General features: G+C 53.1%; 1 protein-coding gene across 1 annotated transcript; it reads left to right on the top strand.

The window, feature by feature from the left end:
* The first annotated feature begins 1,522 nt into the window (after positions 1-1,522).
* On the top strand, positions 1,523-12,521 carry Fam110a (family with sequence similarity 110 member A). The gene is made up of 2 exons (XM_027421528.2): positions 1,523-1,736; positions 11,002-12,521. The coding sequence occupies exon 2, from the start codon at positions 11,078-11,080 to the stop codon at positions 11,963-11,965; it is 888 nt and encodes a 295-aa protein (XP_027277329.1). The 5' UTR covers positions 1,523-1,736; positions 11,002-11,077; the 3' UTR covers positions 11,966-12,521.
* Positions 12,522-14,046: the final 1,525 nt, after the last annotated feature.

The raw sequence follows: 14,046 nt of genomic DNA on the forward strand, positions 1-14,046 counted from the left end.
CACAGCCCAGTGTATAGCTCTACACCCATGAATAGTTGGGCAGCAGATTGGACTTGGTGGGTTATAAAAAACAAAAGGAAAGGAAGGAGAGAATGAGGATGGATGTAGGAGGAGTTGGGGGGGAAAGTGGAGCAAATATGATCAAAATACATTGTATGTATGTATGTATGTATGTATGTATGACATTCTCAAAGAGTGAATGGAAGCATATTTAAATGCAAAAGAGTTAGCTGCTGTTTTGTAAATAGGAGATGCTTTTTGTATGAATAATATGGTTATGTATTTACTACCTATTCATGCTGTAAGGAGTGCTTTGAAACATGCTTAAAACATAACACTATGGGGCTGCAGAGATGGCTTAGTGTTTGAGAGCACTGGCTGCTCTTCCAGAGGACCTAGGTTCAGTTCCTAGCACCCACATGGCAGCTCATAACTGTCTGTAACTCTAGTTCCAGGGGATCCAACAGTTATATAGACATACATGCAGGCAAAACATCAATGCATATAAAATTAAAAATAAATAAAATTTAAAAATCCGGCAACACTTCCTAGCATTCCTCCATTATTTTAAAATGCTATTTAATTGCATCATTTTAAGTTACTGCATAATATTCCTAACCAGAAAAATGTAGATAGTTGAAGGTAGGTATTGATAAGATTTATGTAGAAAGATCAATTTAGCTTCTTCCCAGGATGGATATTATATACTGTAATTGGCCTGATTTTTTTTTTTTTTTCTGTTTTGGTTTTTTCGAGACAGGGTTTCTCTGTGGCTTTGGAGGTTGTTCTGGAACTAGCTCTTGTAGACCAGGCTGGTCTTGAACTCACAGAGATCCTCCTGCCTCTGCCTCCCGAGTGTTGGGATTAAAGGCGTGCGCCACCAACGCCCGGCTATTGGCCTGATTTTGATAAGCATTGTGGGAATTACTGGTGTGCACGTTTGAAAACTAACTGAATTACCATTGCAGTAGGGTAATGGAGAGGGAGAGGGGATCCTGGAAAACACAGAGAGGAAGCTGCAGAGTTGGGAGCAGGACCTAGGTTGGCTGCTGGGCAAGTAATACCAACTCGTCGGTACGCTGAGGCAGGCAGATAACAAGTTTGAGGGCTACTTGGACCACAGCGTGAATTTAAGGTCAGCTTGGGCAACTTAGTGAGACCCTGTCTCAAAAGAAAAAAGTGAAGAGAGGCCAGTATGTGCTAGCTATATGTCAAGGCCCTTCCTAAAAAAGAAAAAAAAAAAAATGGGACTAGGGCCGGTGCAAAACCAAACAAATCTGGGACTAGCAACTCCTGCAGGTGGGGACCGAGGGAATCCCAGCTGGACGAGAAGAAGAAGAAAGGGAACGCATTGGCCGGCAGGGCCGGGGCAGCCGGAAGGCCGCGCGGCCAGCTGGGCTCCTGGCGGCCACCGTGGGCCAGCCCCGCTCCCATCTGCTGCTCCTGAGGTTGCCTGGCAACTCGGGTGGCGCGCCGTTCGAACGGAAGCGAAGGGCCAATCAGGAAGTCCGGGGCGAACCATTGCAGCGACGGGGACCGCTCGCTCACTTCCCTTTCCTCCGGGCTCTGGGGACCTTCGTCCGGCAGGACGGTAGGACAGCCAAGGCCTGCCTCTCGGAAGAGCCCGCCTGTCTCAACACGCGACGGCCGCCTCAGAGCTCTGGGACCAAGCGCTCCAGCTGTCAGCCTCGGCAGCTCGCGAGAAGCGCGGGGGACCCTCCAGACACAGGCGGCAGGTGAGCATGGGGGTAAGGGGGCTCACAGGGTCTGGGGTAGGTCCACGCACCATTCGAGGCGAGTGTGCCAGCACAGAGGGCTGACCGAGGGTCCACGTCTATCTAGTGTCCAGCCCAGGGGGCCAGCGGAGGATCCGGCTGTTCCCCTGTCCCACCCTGCAGCCTCCACTCCAGGCAGATTTTCTTTGAGAGGTTCAGAGGGCCCCTGCTGGTCACTCTCAGGGGCTTGTTGAATGTGGCTTATGGGATCTCAGGGCTAGGCTACCTCTACCCCAACTGTCTTTGGAGTTTCCCTTCAGGACATATGGCCTTCCGTTCCTCAGGGACTCTGGCAACTTTTCTGCCTGAATGGTCCGGAATCCCAGTGCTGCCCTCTCAGAGGGCCTCCCTGGGGGGCAGGCTAGATTCCGGAGGACAGAAAATCCAAATGCCCTGGAAGTCATGTGGGCCTCTTGGGAGTCTGTTCCTGTGTGTGGTGTGTAGTGTGTGTGTGTGTGTGTGTGTGTGTGTGTGTGTGTGTGTGTGTGTGTGTACTTTGGTGTGTGTGTACTTTGTGTGTTGGAGGCGGGTGGATCAGCCTCTAAGCCAGAGTTGCTAGTCACTGGACTTTAGAGTTGGGTGCTGGGTAGGCCCTCCCAAATGGAGCATATAATTTAGGCTGCCTATGTTCCCCGCTCAGGTTGCTGTCTGTTGTTGATCTCTTTTCATAGATGGGGAAACTGAGGTTCTGAGAAGTTGAGCCCATTGCTCAAAGTCACAGTCTTACCTATTCAGAGAAGAACTGGATTTGATGGAGGGCCTCTTTTGTGGGGAACTGCTCATCCTCCACTCCTCATTCTGGCTCTGGGGGTAGTCTGTGTTTGCCTGTCTGTCCATGTGTCATCTCCTCCTACCCTGAGGGTCTTGTGTGGCCCAAGTTGGCTTCAGTCTTACTATGTATACTAGGCTGGTCTTGAACGTCCCCCTGAATCTGTCTTCTCTGATGACAAGCATGGGTCCCCACTACACCAGTTTTTTTGTCATTTTTAGGATGAAACCCAGGGCTTGGTGCGTGCTAAGCAAGCACTCTACCAACTGTGTTACACCCACTGAACATATACCTCCTGAGCCTACACCCCCTGCCTCATTTGTTCTTTCTACATTGTTTGGCTTCCTGTGGCCGCCTTGTTTTTCTCAGTAGTGTCTGTTCCACATTGTACACTAGGTGTCTTACTAGGCAGTTTATTGTCTTCTCCACTTGAATGTGTCAGACAGGTAAGATGCTTAGCACAGTCACAAAATGTCAGGGTGCCCGAAACTTCCAGAACCAAGATGATCAAAGCCAACGTCTGTTGGCCATTTGCTATGTTTTGTGCCAGGGGTGGAGCAGGGTAGGGTGATGTCAGCTCTGGCAGACTCTGGCAAGCACAGGCATGGATGTTACACACACACACACACACACACACACACACACACACACACACACACGCATTCTGCACCCTCCCACCCCATCCAGCTACCTCATTTTTAGGCAAAATGACAGGTGCTACATTGCGGCCATGGCTTGTTGCAAGCGGGAACTGGACAGATGCATAGTGGCCAGTAGGGGCTGATGAGAAATAACCGGAAACTCCTTAAGTACTGATGTGGCACCAAGAGGAACGTGGGTTACCCAGCAAAGGCGCTGAGTGAAAATGACACACACGACACACTTTGTAGTTTCGACCGTGGGACAGCTAATTCAGAAGCCACTAAGTAGACATGGTGATTACATCTCCAGAAAGCTATGAGGTCACTGCTCTGCCTGTGATTTGTCACTGGCTGTGTGACTTTGGGCAAGTTTCTTCACATTCTGAGCTGGGGATAAACACTGCATGTGAGCTCAGGCCTAGACAGGGTACTGTAGGACAGGAAATGGGCGTGGCCACAGGTCTAACTCAAGCCTTACCTTCCCAGCCTTTCCCTTCCTTCTCCCTCTTCCACTGTAAATCTGCCTTTGCTCCCATTTTGTCAGGGTGCAAACTGAGTCCCCAAAGTTTGAATTAGAGGAGGAGCATATATTGGGGGCGGGGGTCCGTAAAGACGCTCACTGTCCTAGGCATCCACACCCACTCATAACCCTCTCCCTGAGGTTCGTGCAAAGCCACTCTGAGCAAGGCTGCCTCATAGGCAGGCTGGGGCATGATCCTGGGGAAAACTCCAGAAATAGCTTGGAACCTGGCCTGCCCTGGAGAATGCCCAGTCGGGTGTCTCTGACCTGGACAGCTGGGCTGGCTCTACCCCACTGCCTGGAGCCTTCTTGATCCTCCTCAGCAGCAACTAAAGGCCTCCCTGTCTACCAAGCCTGAGCCAGGTTTCCTTTGAAAGGACAGAGGAGCAGGTGGGGTGGTGCAAAATGTCGTAAAAATGGTCAACCCTAGAAACCCACCTTCTTCGGGGAAGAAAGGAAGCAAAGGGAAGAGTGAACACACAGCTGCTTGGGCTCAGACCACTTGCAATGTACTCCGTATTTTACCATTCTGAGTTGCGATGTACCTCCACCCTATGAAGTGAGGGGCTTACTGCTTTTATTCCATGAACACATATTCCACATAACAGGCATGTGGAAGTCAGAGGACACACAGGAGTAGTTCTTATCTCCCAATGTGGGTTCGGTGGATTGAACCCAGATCTCCAGGCTTGTATGGCAAGCACTTTTACCCCAAGCCTATCTGATCCCATCTAACCACTTTGAAGTTTGCAGAAACTCCATACCCAATAAACAGTCACTTCCCACTCTCAAACTCACCCTGGCAAACACTACTCAACCTTGTTCCCAGTGTTTTGACTCTATATACATAGAAGCATGCCTTGCTGTATCCAGCTTATTGCACTTTGCCCGATGTCTTCCAAGTTTCATTCATGTTGTAAAGTATGTTAGTCTCCTCTCCCCTTTAAAGGCTGAATAATCTGTTGGATATGTGGTTTGTGTTTCTTTACCCATTCATTCATTGGTGGGTATTTGGATTACTCCCACCTTTTGGCTGTGGTGACTAATGCTGCTAGGGATTTAGTATGAGGGCTTTTGCTGGCATGCACACTCTAAGTCCTTTGAGATGAGTGTTTAGAGGTGTGATTTCTAGGTGCTGCTCTGGTCATTCGTTTAACCTACAAAGAACTGTCACGTGGTTTTTCACTATCAGCTGTGCACAGGGTTCTAAAGCCCAACCTCCTCATCAGCGCTTAATATCTTAATGTGTGTTTTGGATAGGACTTGCGCTAATGGGTGTGACACTGTGTGTTGCTGTTCATTGGCATTTCTTTAATGGTCCAGAGATGTGGAGCATATTTCTTTACATTCATTGGCTTCATTGGCTCTCTAGCTTTTGCATGCGTGTGTGGTGTGTGTGTGTATGTGTGTGTCTGTGTATGTGTCTGTGTGGGGCTAGGCTGGCTTCATGACCCTCCTGCCTCAGCCTCCTGAGTGCTGAGATTAAGGTATGTGCCACCAGGCCCAGCTTCTTTTTCTTCTTTGTGGAAGGTACTGCTTCAAGTGACTGAACTTTCAATTGTCACCACACTGCTGTTCTTGTCCCTGCAGTGTGATGGTGGAGGCCTTCCTCAGAGCTGGGCCTTGGAGGATCTACATGTCCAGCTATCATCACAGCTTTCATTTTGATGGCAGTTGTCTCGCCTTGGGCCTGTTTTATAGTGGGGGAAGCAAGTATGGAGAAGTTCCCTGCAGCAGAGGTGTATGGGTGGGCCAGAGCCCTGAAGATTTTGACTTGGCATCTTTGGGGGAAGAACAAGGCTTGGCTGGAAGTGGCCAAGCTGGAACAGGGTGAGGGGAGGATGGCCGGGGAGTGAGTGTGGAAAGGACAACAGTAACGTGGCCTAGGGGAGACTTGGCACTCATGGACCCTGCCATCCCCCAGCTAATTATTAGCTACAAAGGGGAAATGACCAGTGTGTCAGCTGATCACCAAGATCTTGTCAGCTGCTCCTAGGAGGGAGGCGTGCTAGAGACACAGGGACATTTCTGTGCTCCTTCCGTACTGTGTCCCTCCCTTCCTCCTCCTTCCTTGTCTCCATCCCCTCCCCCTCTTTCCTTCCTTTGGAAATTGGAGTGTGATTGACATACAGAAAGCTGTGTGTGTTTGATGTGTATATCTTGATGCTGGCCTGGGCCTTCTTCAGCCTCTTGGTCAGTGATGTTTCCTCGAATTTGTTCCAGGGAAGAAGAAAAGACAGCAGAGTAGTGTGGCTCAGTTCAGTGGGCAGCCAGGAAACAAATGACAAAGGTGCTTTAAGGAGAAGAGACCCCCCCAGGGTAGAAAGGGAGGGCTGGCAGAGGAGGTCACATTTGAAATGAGGCTTGAAGACCAGCGAGGGACAGGGTTCTACACGGTGAGCAGCTGGTGCAAAGGCCCCGGGGCGGCAAAGACCTTTGTAAAGGACTAGTCAGGAGGATTCTGTGGCTGGTCTGGGAATGGCAGTGTGGATGAGGTGGCAAAGCTGGGTAAAGACCAGAGGGCCACGCTGGGGGCTGGAATTTATCCCTGGGAGGGTATAAGGGTCAAGCCCAGCAGTCGTGAGGTGTGGATCTGCTAGGAAAACACTGTCATTATCATCTCATATTATAGCTGAGGAAGCTGCAGCCCAAAACACATGTTTCCATAGGTGGCAGATTCCTGTGGAGCCCAGGCAAGGTGGCTGAGGGCTTTTATGGAATTTCCCAGGAGGCACTTTCTGTCTCTGGCCTCTCTCCCTACCAGATCCAAGCCTGGGTTCAAATCCTGGTTCTGTCATTTGCTGGCTGTGTGATCTCTATGCCTTAGTTTTCTCATCTGTGGAATGGACACAATAGCAGTATCTACCTCACAGACAGGTATAAGAATGGAATGAGTTCACATATAATATGCATGGCAGTGCATACATGTAATCCCAGAAGGAGAATGGAGAGTTCCAGACCTGGACGATACTGCAAGACCCTGTTTAAAACAAACACCCATCCTGTTTAAAACAAACACCCTGTTTAAAACAAACACCAATGGCAGCAACGACAACAACAACAACAACAACAAAAGCTTCGAATCGTCTCTGCTTCTAAAGAAATATGCTGGGATGACCAGGGCTTCTCCTTGACAAGTGCTTCTGTCTTTGTAGTTTCCACTGTTAGTGCCTGAGGCCAGCTGTAAGTCTGTTCCTTTGTTATCGCAGCCAGGTCAGGCAGTGAGCTGGTCAGGCCACTGTGGGTGACTTGCCCCCCATCCTGTAATATACAGGACTAGAGGGGGCTTCAATGCTCCAAGGGAAGGAAAGTGGACAGGAACCACTTACTGTCTCCCCCTGCCCCACCCTAGCCCTGACTCAGCCTCCACCTGGGTGCAGGGTTGCTTTGCCAGTGCTAGGGTCTGAGGCCTGGTGGGTATCTCCTTTCCCTGGACCTCACAATACCCTGGAAAGTGACAGAAGCCTTGAACTGGCAGAGGGGACAGTTGGAGCCCTCCCAGGGCCTCCCAGGGACAACCCCCACCACCAGCAGGGTTGCAGTCTCCTCTGTGAAATATGGGTTTCCCCATGAGGAGAGAAATATTCGCCCTCCTCATGGCCTGGCTCTTCAAGGGGTAAATGGACCATCTCATACCACTGCACTGTGGCTGTCCCTCTTGATCCTTAAAGCTGCCACAAAGCTATAGCCAGCAACCTCAGGCCTTGAGCACTCACAGTAGGCTGTCCCCTAAGGTCCTACTCTTCTCATTCATGGGGCTGAGGCCCAGCCACCTGCTGGCACACAGGGGAATAGGGTGGCAATAAGGAGTGGTGGGAGGGAAAGTACCCAGGTTGGACTCCCCCATTGATTTTGGGCAAGTGACTCAGCCTGGCCTGTCTGGGGTTTCCATTAGTCAACTTGGATGACAATGAAGTTGCCTCATAGGAAGGCTACCCAGAGCATACTAGTTCTCCCTGTGCCCCGTTTAACCACGGGAAGATTAAATGTTAAGGGAGAGCACTTTCCCGTGCCTGGCAATGGACATCCACTAGCATCCCGCGCAATGCGACCTGACGTGCTGCCGGCTGTGCAGGCTCCAGCTCGGATAAAAACCAGGTCGGGCGAGACTAGGGCCGCGGCTCCGGCCAAGCTGCCGCACCCGGCTGTCAGTCAACCATTGCGGCCACTGCCTGGCCCTCCTTCCCTCTCCTGGAACACTCGGGGCCGGCGGGTTCACCTGCCAAGCCCCGGAAGTTGCGGAAGTTGCGCAAACACCGCAAACACCGGCTACTTGAGCCTGGTGGGCGGGAGGCGCACAGGCTGCAGGCAGGAGGCGGCTTGGGTAGCCAGGTATGTTGCGGTGCTGGGGAGGGGGGAGCGCAGCAGGGACTGTGGATTCAGTCCCCGTATTCGAAACAGACGTGGGCCAACTTCTGCTCAGAGAGGGACAGCAGATCATGGGGGTCACACAGCCTTTGCTCACCTCAAGGCTTGCCCCTAGAGTCTCTAGGATTTCTTCCAAGTGAGGAAGAACCGAAACCAAACTGGGGCCTTCCTGGTGGCCTGATCCGTTCTTTGGGAACCTGAAGGGAGGGACAAAGTCGGGTTCTGGAACTGTGACCAGAAAGGCTCAAGGTTTATGCATTTAGGGCCGTTTGCGGCAGCATTTGAAAACCCATGGTGAGAAGAGTCCCCAGAGGAGACGTTAAATCTCACTTGGCGACCCGGACCCAGGCTGCCTCTCTGAGAGGCCCCTGTGACGTGAGTTGGTGCGGGTCTGCTGGCTCATTGTGATCAGCCCCTGCCAGATGTCTCCTTTGTGTCTGCTGGGGCCTAGATCCGCCCTTCTGGATCGTGCTTAGAAGACTCTCGGAGGGGGCGGGTCTGCACACTCCACAGTCAGAGCCTCAGTATATGTCAGCCAACCTGGTTTATTTATGGAGCGCTGGCCATTTCCAGGTGCTACGAACCCGTTTGATCTTTCCAGCGGTGACCCGAAGGCACAGGGAAGTCTATTTTTAACTCCGGTGAACAGATAAGGGAACAACAGTCTGTTAAGAGCTGCCTCTTGTGCAAGGTGCAAGGCAGGGGCTGGTGGGAAAGTGGGCACCCAGGTGGTTACCAGGCCAAGTTTGGCAACAGGCACCTGTCCCCGCCCCCATCTTTACCTAGAGTTAGGTGGTGGGTATAGAAGCAAGGTGGTGGTGGCGGGGAGCTTCTGCCCTGGCCCTGCCCCTCTGACCTCCTTCCTTTTTCCCAGGTGATGTTTGGGAGGGACTGCCTCAACCACTACCAACGGGTTGGACTGGTTTGGGTGGCAGAGCAGACGTGGGGGGTTAGGGAGGTGGGGCAGAGTCTGGCAGGGCTCCGGAGCAGCTCTGCTGGCCAGACCTTTCCTGCCCAAGGTTACCTGGGGGGTCTACTTGAGTGGAGCCAGCCTTCCTTTCCTTCCTACTAGCCCCTTGAGACTTGAGAGCAGCCCTATCCCCAGCCCCCACACCACTACTGTACTGAGGTTTCCATGGGTGCTGGGGAAAGCAGGTATGTCTGCAGATATGCTATGCTTGCCTGGTACAGGTAGTCTTTTAAAAATGGGGATGGAATTTGCTCACAGTTACAGACCTAGAGAGCCCCTGCCCCTCTGGATCGCCAGCCCTGGGAACATTACACCCCTTACCTTGGACCCACCTGTCTGTAGTGGGTGAGGCTTCTCTAGCCCACTGTGGTGCTGGTTCTCAGCTGATCCCCCCCACCCAGGCCTTTCAGTTCAGGACACACTTGTGGACTATTTAGCATGTATTGAGAGCCACACCATGAAGCTGAGACCCAGTGAACAAAGCAGCCGAAACTTCTGCCCTCATGGAGCTGATACTTTAGGGAGTGGGGGACAACAAAGAGAGAACCATATCCACAGTAAGTTCTATGGGACCCATGGCTATAGTGAGAGAAGAAGCAGGTGTGTGTGTGTGTGTGTGTGTGTGTGTGTGTGTGTGGTGTGTGCGCGCGCGTGTGCCCATAGTGTGTGGAAAAGCTGTATGATGGGACTACCATTTTAATCTCCTCTGGGATCTAGGGAAGTCACTTCTCAGAGTCTCAGTTTTCCCTGCTACAAAATGGTGACAGTGGCTTCCAGGCTGTTGGAGATGATACGAGAGAGTGCGGCTTTGAGTGTCTGGCACACAATGGGGATCCCTGTTATGGGATGTCTGTATGTCTCGGTGATGCTTTTACTGTGTTTAGGCATGCTCTCGGTTTCAGTGCTGTCTAGCATAGTAGCCTCCATGCACCCATGGAGAACTTGAAGCATGGTTGGTATGATTCAGGAGCTAGTGGTGCTGGGTGACCTGAACTGCCAAGTGTCTGTAGCCCCCAGGCTAAGCCCCTCCCCCCTCTTTACAGATGAGAAAGTTTAACTTGGGTTTTACATTGCTACGTTTCTGAGGGGCTTGGGTGGTGGGGGAGAACTGTGGCACTTTCTAACCATGTTTTCTCGATGCCTGGGATGATCTTCTGTTGGACAAGTATGGGACTACATGAGCACCCAGGCATGAGCCTTACAGCCCATGCTCACCTTCATGGTAGTTGGTCAGCAGCATAGCTCTGGGTGGTGCTGTGACCTGGACAGTTCTTTGCACAGCATAGCTTGGGGCTGATGCTTACTCCTCTCTGCGTGCCTTGATCTCTGTGGGCTTGGCCTTGGAGCCATATCCTGGAAGCTACTTGGGCTCCACTAGGGTGGGGGTGTGGACTATCTTTCTGCTCCTCCCCTGCAGCCTCTGCTTTTGTGCCCTTTGTGGGCCTGGCATGTCCAGGCAGGAGTCTGGCACTGCGAGGCTTCCTGCCTGGGCTGGTTGTGGGATGTTGGTGGTATCTGGCTCCTCTGGGCAATTCAGGTGGGATGTGGATGGCGGTCATTCAACCCCAACTGCCTGGTCACTAGTACCTCCTATCTGGGGAGCAAGGGAAGGCTTAAGCAAGTTCATTGCCTCCCCGAGCTTCAGTTTCCCTATCCGTAAATGGGGCTGTTGAGAGGACCCTGGAGCTGAGCCTGGAGCCTTGAGCCTCCTTTGCTCTTTTTAAAACGGACCTGCCTTCTCAACCTCTTTCCTCCCTCCCTCAGCTGTGCGGGTCCCCGCCCACTATTGGAGGGAAAGGGTGTAGGTGGGGCCACAGGACTTCCAGTAGTACATTCTGCCTGATGATTGGCTCTTCGCGAGGCAGAGGCGTGCCCTCTACCTTATAATAGCTCAGGCTTCGCAGTCAGGCGAGCCTTTGTCTGAACGTGCTCAGCCTGTCTTCTTTCCTTGCTTGCAGCGGAGCCCGGCATCCAGCTGCCAACTTTGTGCCTGTATCTGTCTCCTCGCCTCGGCCCTCGGGGCATGTAACTGCCATGCCCGTGGACACGCTGAGCCCTGCAGCCCCTGCAGCTCCCACCCTACCTTTTCGCCTGCGAACCAAGGTCCCAAGCTACCTGCTACCAAGGCCAGCAGTTGCGGGAGCCCGGAAGCCGAGTGCTGTGGAACGCCTGGAGGCTGACAAGGCCAAGTACGTCAAAAGCCTTCATGTGGCCAACACCCGCCAGGAGCCTGTGCAGCCCCCGCTAGCCCGACAGCCCTTCTTCAGCGCTGCTCGTGGGCCAGTGCTCACACCCAGCCGCCGAGCCCTGCCCTGTCCTGGACGCAGGCCCCAGCTGGACGTTGACATCCTTACCAGTCTCATCAACCTGTGTGATAGTCCCGTGTCCCCAGCTGAGGCCAGCCGAACGCCTGGACGGGCAGAAGGATCTGCCCACAAGGTCCCACCAGCCACCCCTCCTCGTCCACCGCCTAGTACAGTCGCCGTGCGCCGAGTGGATGTTCGTCCCCTGCCTGCTTCACCTACTCGTCTGTGTCCATCGCCTGGCAACACTGCCACCTCTAGCCCAGGCCGGCCCCCTGGTCTGCAACGTTCCAAATCGGACCTGAGCGAGCGCTTTTTCAGGGCAGCAGCTGACCTCGAGCGCTTTTTTAATTTCTGTGGCCTGGATCCAGAGGAAGCACGAGGATTGGGGGTGGCTCACCTAGCAAGGGCCAGCTCGGATATTGTCTCTCTAGCCGGGCCGAGTGCTGGACCTTGCAGCTCTGAAGGCGGCTGTTCACACCGCAGCTCTGCTACAGTGGAGGAGCGGGCCCTGGAGCGTGTCCCCTACGGGGTGTCTGTAATAGAGCGCAATGCCCGTGTGATCAAGTGGCTGTATGGGTTGCGGCAGGCCCGTGACCCTCCGGCTACTGAGGGCTAGGTCTCCCGGACTCAGGCTTCCTGGAAGGACATCGTGAAGCGGCAGTTGGCACCTTGTCCTTTCTTGTATCCATTGGCTGCCTTCGGCAGACCAGAGGCAGCTCCCTTGGGTGAACTTGGTATAGAGGCCAGGACTTAGTCCTAGACCAGTATCCTCTGGCAAGCAAGGACTGACCTGCAGAGGCTTGCTGTTGCCCTTGGCCTCCCCCACCCCCTAACAAGGTTTGTGACAGTGTGCTTCTGCCTGGTTCCTCTGGTGAGGCTGGATTTGGGCTGCTGAGTTGGGAACCAAGTACCTGGCCAAGCCTGTCTGCCCCGAGGCTCCGTTTCCTCCTTCCTTCTCTGTCCCCCTTTGCTGATTTCCTCTTCCTTACCGAATGGGCCCTGGCTTACTGGGAACTCACTCCGGGGAGGAGATTGAGAGGATGGGATCCATCTAATGCTCTTCCTGGTCTTTGGCAGTTGGCCTAGGTGGGTAAACTATAGGAGGGACTGGTTAGGAGCCTGCTGCTCAGACTTCTCTTTGGTTAATAAACACAAATGTTTGTTTCTCAAGGCCTGAGGCTTCAGACTCTTCTCTGTTCACAGTGGAAGGAGTGTGAGAAGTCTGGGGATAGGGTCTTCACAATATTTCATTGTTGACCCCAAGGTCTGGTATGCAGGAGGTCAGTATGCAGGAGGTCAGTGTAGGCAGGCCTCTCAGGAGCTCCTCCACAGGTGAGGAGATGGCCAGCCAGTGAGTAGGAGCATAGCAAAGAGTGGGCTCTTTCCCTTGAAAGGAAGGAGTCTTCAAGGGAAAGGCTGGCTGGAGGCATGGAGCCTCTCACCCTGAAGTTTCCAGCCAACCCCCAGCCCTGCTGAATTCCCAAGGGAAGGAAGTGCAGCAAGAGAAAGCTCTGACTGTGGGTCACCAGGACATATTAGGGGCAGGAGGTGGGAGTTTTGGAGGAGGAGGGACTTGGGGGAGAGCAGCCCACAGTGGTGGCCTTGCATGTGACCCTGGGTGACCCCGGACAGGTCAGTCTTACTTCTGGGCCATGGTGGAGAGCTAGGTGATATAGGTCTTCAGTTGAGACCTTAACTTCTGGGGCTTTTGAACTACTCTGATTCCCACTGCTACCTGGGCCCTGCAGAGCAGCTAACTGTGGGGCCATGGCCTCACATCTGTCCAGTCTCCCAGGCTACTTTTCTCCATGTGGTGGAGCAGCAGGACTCCCTGGGTACACAGAGGGTGACCTGAGAGGTGGCTTGACTGTGTCCCTCAGGGAGGGGGACTGTGTGGTGTTTCCTCCCTGCAGGCTGCCTTGGCTCCAGTCTTCAGAAACAGGAAACATCAGGGGAGCCCTAGTGACAGGTTCGATGCTGGCTTTATTTTAAACATAAAGAGATTTCCGTTGGGCTGTTGACAAACATCTGAGTCAGCACAGTTGTCTGTTTACCACCAACCCGCAAAGTCTGGAGCAGTTTAGAGAATGAAGGGGAAATTGAGGACGGTCTCTGTCCACTGGGGGATGCAGGAGACAGTTGGAGACAGGCACAGGAGGGCAGTCACCTGCCACTGGTGGGTTTTCATAGTTCCCATGCTAAAAAAAGAATGGGACTGGGGAGAGATCCAAGCCAGCGTTGCACAGTGATGCCTCTCATGATGCTAAAGACCACCCTGCCCCTCTGGGTACCCTGCCTGCCTTGGGTCAGTGTCTCTCTGGCTGTGATCCTTAGTGCCCCAGTCACCCAGGAGGGGGGAAAAGAAAGAAAAGAAAAAGAAATGAGAGAAATTAGGGTTGTGATTCCAGGAACAGTGGCAAGCCCTGTTCCTGGAGGAGGGGTAGTGCTGGTCACACCTTTCATTGGATGCTCGAAGTGATGTTTGGAGAGGCAGGTGTGTGGCCTTAGGGCAGAAAGTGGAACATGGAGCAGTGGTGACTCGTGAGCCTTCACAGGGTAGGACTGCAAGACATCCTGGATCGCCGTCTGTTCTTCCAGATGCCCCACAGCCAGGATCCACCCTCATCCTCCTCCCTCGGCATGCTCCCAAGCTCTCTGCCTCACCAGTTTTATGGCTAAGCATCTACTGGGTATCCA

This window comes from Cricetulus griseus, chromosome 6 (genome assembly GCF_003668045.3).
Source record: "Cricetulus griseus strain 17A/GY chromosome 6, alternate assembly CriGri-PICRH-1.0, whole genome shotgun sequence".
NCBI lineage: Eukaryota > Metazoa > Chordata > Mammalia > Rodentia > Cricetidae > Cricetulus > Cricetulus griseus.